At 47.3% G+C, this 3,841-nt stretch overlaps 1 protein-coding gene across 2 annotated transcripts in view; it reads right to left on the bottom strand.

Annotated features, from left to right (window-relative positions):
• LOC130191517 (roundabout homolog 1-like) overlaps positions 1-3,841 on the bottom strand; it is a 23,313-nt gene that overhangs the window by 7,732 nt on the left and 11,740 nt on the right. For both annotated transcript variants that reach the window (XM_056411133.1, XM_056411134.1), the window contains exons 12-15: positions 3,217-3,259; positions 2,836-2,948; positions 1,257-1,580; positions 1,063-1,167 (exon numbers count right to left, since the gene is read on the bottom strand). In XM_056411133.1, coding sequence (XP_056267108.1) covers positions 1,063-1,167; positions 1,257-1,580; positions 2,836-2,948; positions 3,217-3,259 — 585 coding nt within the window. The remainder of the gene's footprint in view (positions 1-1,062; positions 1,168-1,256; positions 1,581-2,835; positions 2,949-3,216; positions 3,260-3,841) is intronic.

Below are 3,841 nucleotides of genomic sequence, written 5' to 3'. Positions count from 1 at the left end.
TCGTGCTGCGTTCAGGTGCGCTGCGGTGTGTTCCACAACAGTCCCCGATGTTTCTCATGATTATTTTTTTCCGTAGTAACGAGTAACGATACTGTTTCAGGGGAAATGTATCGGAGTAAAAGTACAAGTTTTCATTGCAAAATGTAGTGAAGTAAAAGTAAAAGTAAACAGAAATATAAGTAGTAAAATAAAGTACAGATACCCAAAAAAACTACTTAAGTAAAGTAACGAAGTACTTCTACTTCGTTACTATACACCACTGTGCGGCGGGCAGAGGTGGAGGAGAACCGCCAGTTCCTCAAGGCCCTCCTGGACCCGCCGGCACTGCGGCTGACTCCCGTTCCCTGTGACCCGTCGGAGCTGCCGACCTCCGAGGTCCAGGACCCGTCGGAGCTGCCGACCTCCGAGCCGTCGGAGCTGCCGACCCCCGAGGTCCAGGACCCGTCGGAGCTGCCGACCCCCGAGGTCCAGGACCCGTCGGAGCTGCCGACCCCCGAGGTCCAGGACCCGTCGGAGCTGCCGACCCCGGTCCCCCGGGACCCATCGGTGGAGGGCCGACTCCGGATTCCCAGGCCCTGTCGGAGGTGCCAGCTACCCCTGCTCCGTCTCCATCCCGGCCGGTCCCGGCTCCTCATTCCCCGGCCCGGTGGGCTTCAGCTCCCCGTCCCGAGCCCCCACATCCTAAGCCCGGTCTGCCAGAGCCCCCACGTCCCGAGCCCGGTCCTAAATCGGGTGGTGGGGATATGTGGCAGCTGTCCCCAATCTGGCCTCGGCTGCTGGCTGGTTGACAATGCCGATGCTGCTCGTATAAAAGAGCAGCAGAGCTGGAGGTAGGGAGCAGACGTGTTGTGTTGCGGTCTGCTCGGTGTGTATGTTTAATACAATAAATATAATAAATATGTCGTCCAACGGAACCTCGTCGCGGCTGTCTGGCTATCCTTGGTGCTTGGGGGGGGAAACCCACGGGTGATGGCTACAATCTCGTCACAGTATGTGTACAGATTGTAAAGCCCTCAGAGGCAAGTTAGTAATCGTGATACTAAATAAACTGAATTGAATTACCGTGCCGGCCTGACGGGACGTGACTGAGTCTCTGCTTGTAGAGCCTGGAGGAACACGCCTGGCTCCTGGTTGGCACGATGGGGACGCTGTTCACGGCATGCAACTCTGGGGGGAAAGGAAAAGGTTCACGGAGGACACGCCCCCTCCCGCACACGACGCTGAGACGGCTCGCCGTGGCAGTCGCCACTCGTCACCTTGCTTGCTGTGGCTTTTATCCCACGACTCCCTCAGCACACCCATCTTGGGCTGGGGTCTTATGGCCTGTTTCCACGGCAGCGCCTCCACGCTGCCGAGGGGCGGGGTCTTGCCGACAGGCTGAGGGAATATCTGGATGGTCTCGGCTCCCTGCTGGTGGGGCGGCCCGTGAGACATCTTGGGGCCACACCTGGGACTGTTGAAGGTCTTGAGGCCGCTGCCCATCAGGTCCATGTAGAACGTGCCGTAAACGCCGCAGCTGTCGGTCACAATGGGGACGGCCGAGTCCACGCGGCCCAGGTCCTTCCAGGAGGTCGGGAGGCCTAATCAGACACAGAAGAGAATGAACTGACACCGAGAGCATCTTCAGAACAAGCGATGACATATTATAGGGACAGTGATATCTACTTTCATCATCCAGTTCAGTTCATTTGGAATAAAGAAAGACTCGTTGTTTCCTTTTCGTTCCTCTTCTTCACTCTGACTTATTCCTCACCAACAAACACCGGTTATAATGCTAATAATAATACTTTGAATTAACATAGTGCTTTTCTAAAGTTAAACGGACAATTCATACGATATTTAAATGTACCTTAGGTTGCTGTAATCGTGGTTGTCTGTTCATTGTATTTGAAATCTTTGTATATGTCGACAGTGTGTCACAGTTAGACAACCTCCAACGACTGAATGTAAAGTTCTGTATACCCCAACTTCTTGGAGGTGGTATTATTCTTCATTCCTGTTTTTGAAAAATCAATAAAAAAGATTTAAAATAAAGTTAACCGGTTATGAGTATATAAGGAGTCCAGATGACAACTGGATATCATGCGTCATTACCTTCGCATTGAAAATGCGGAAGGTTATGTTTTGATCGCCGTGTATTTATTTATTTATTTGTATGCGTGTTACTCGCATAACTAAAAAAGTATTAAACCGAATCGCATGAAATTTGGTGGGATGATTGGTTATTATCCGGGGACCATTTGATTCGATTTTGGGATCAATCGTGTCAAAGGTCAAGGTCATGAAAAGGTCAAAATCTTCTTTTTACCATAGCGCGGTCAATTTCTATCCAATTGGCATGCAACTAATGCCAAAATGTTCATAATTCAATGCCCAATCTTGTGATATGTGAAGGTATGCGCTCTACCGAGTGCCCATTCTAGTTATGAATTGCATTGTGTGCATTAATATAACGAGAGGATAATTACTGTGAGGCCGCTATGATTCACATAGTTTCTAATGATACTACACACCTGTGTTTTAACTGCACTCACATGCTGATATTCATAGTGGTTACAATGGTTTCCAAACGATCTTTCATGAATACAGGCTAATAAGCACTGACGATGAAGCAGGTGGATTTCATAATAAATTAAGCTTTCAAATTCCTTATTGAAGCAAGAATGCAGGATCACAACATTGTGGTTCGCACGACACCTTGCACATCTCAGCGGTTACAAACATTAAAACCAACCGGGTGAGGTGGGAAAGCCCCCCCAGCCTCCGATGACCAACTCCTCATCGCCACGTCAGCCTCACAAAGACGAGCTTTTAAATCAACCAATCGGTACTCACTGGTGCCCCTGAGTCCTGGATGCTTCTGACCGTGGGCCCAGAGGTCCTGATACTTCTGGTTGAAGGCAGGTCTCCAGCCTCCAGAGATCCAGGGGGAGTCTGGAGCTGCCATCCTGTGGGAGGCAGCACAGGGAGAGGGTTTGAGAAGTTTCATCAGGCGTTAGCACCGTCATTCAATCTGAAGTAGAACGATGAAGAACACTGCTTCTACTCTACCTCGTATTGGTTATGATTGTTGAAGTGAATACCAAGTTGGCATCAGAAGGATCAGATTGTATAGACTTCCATAAAGTATCATAAAACCACATTTAGCTTGGTCGGTTTGCACTTATTCCCATGACATACGGCATCACCGAGCCCTGACACGTCTCTGCACATTACCTGTGCTTTATGATGAGGTCTTCACTGGCTAGTCTGCGCAAACCTAGGAACAAAACATACAAAAGTATAAGAGGTATTAATACACAGCTGTTCCTTCACCTGCTCAAGTGAAAGTATAGAAGTCTTATGAGCAAAATGTAGCTAAAGTATGAGAAGTAAAAGTGTTCAAGTGGGTAATCTCATATCCTGATACTCTAGGATCTGATCCCCTTCCACCTCGTTAACACCGACCCAGTTGTGACTAACTCTCCAAAAATATGGATCTAATTCAGAAAAATCCCTTTATTCTTGCTTCAATAATTAAAAATCACCTCTTCAAACCTTCAAGGAGTGGCGGCTGGTGGATATTTTTTTGGGTGGGGCCATCCAATCAATATTAACAAACATTCCAGTGAGTCAATGCAAAAAGGTATCAAATACGCATTACTACTTTGCAGGTAAATATTTTACATTTATTGGATTTGTATGATTTAAATATATATACATACAAATCCAATAAATATAAAATATTTACCTGCAAAGTAGTAATGCGTATTTGATACCTTTTTACATATATATATATATATATGTGTGTTTTTTACTGAGCATCCCTTATGGAACCCATTTAGTCAAACAACGTTTTCCT

The sequence above is a fragment of the Pseudoliparis swirei genome, unplaced genomic scaffold (genome assembly GCF_029220125.1).
Source record: "Pseudoliparis swirei isolate HS2019 ecotype Mariana Trench unplaced genomic scaffold, NWPU_hadal_v1 hadal_127, whole genome shotgun sequence".
Lineage (NCBI taxonomy): Eukaryota > Metazoa > Chordata > Actinopteri > Perciformes > Liparidae > Pseudoliparis > Pseudoliparis swirei.
Note: the sequence above shows the minus strand (reverse complement) of the source record. Positions and strands in the feature narration are given on the sequence as shown.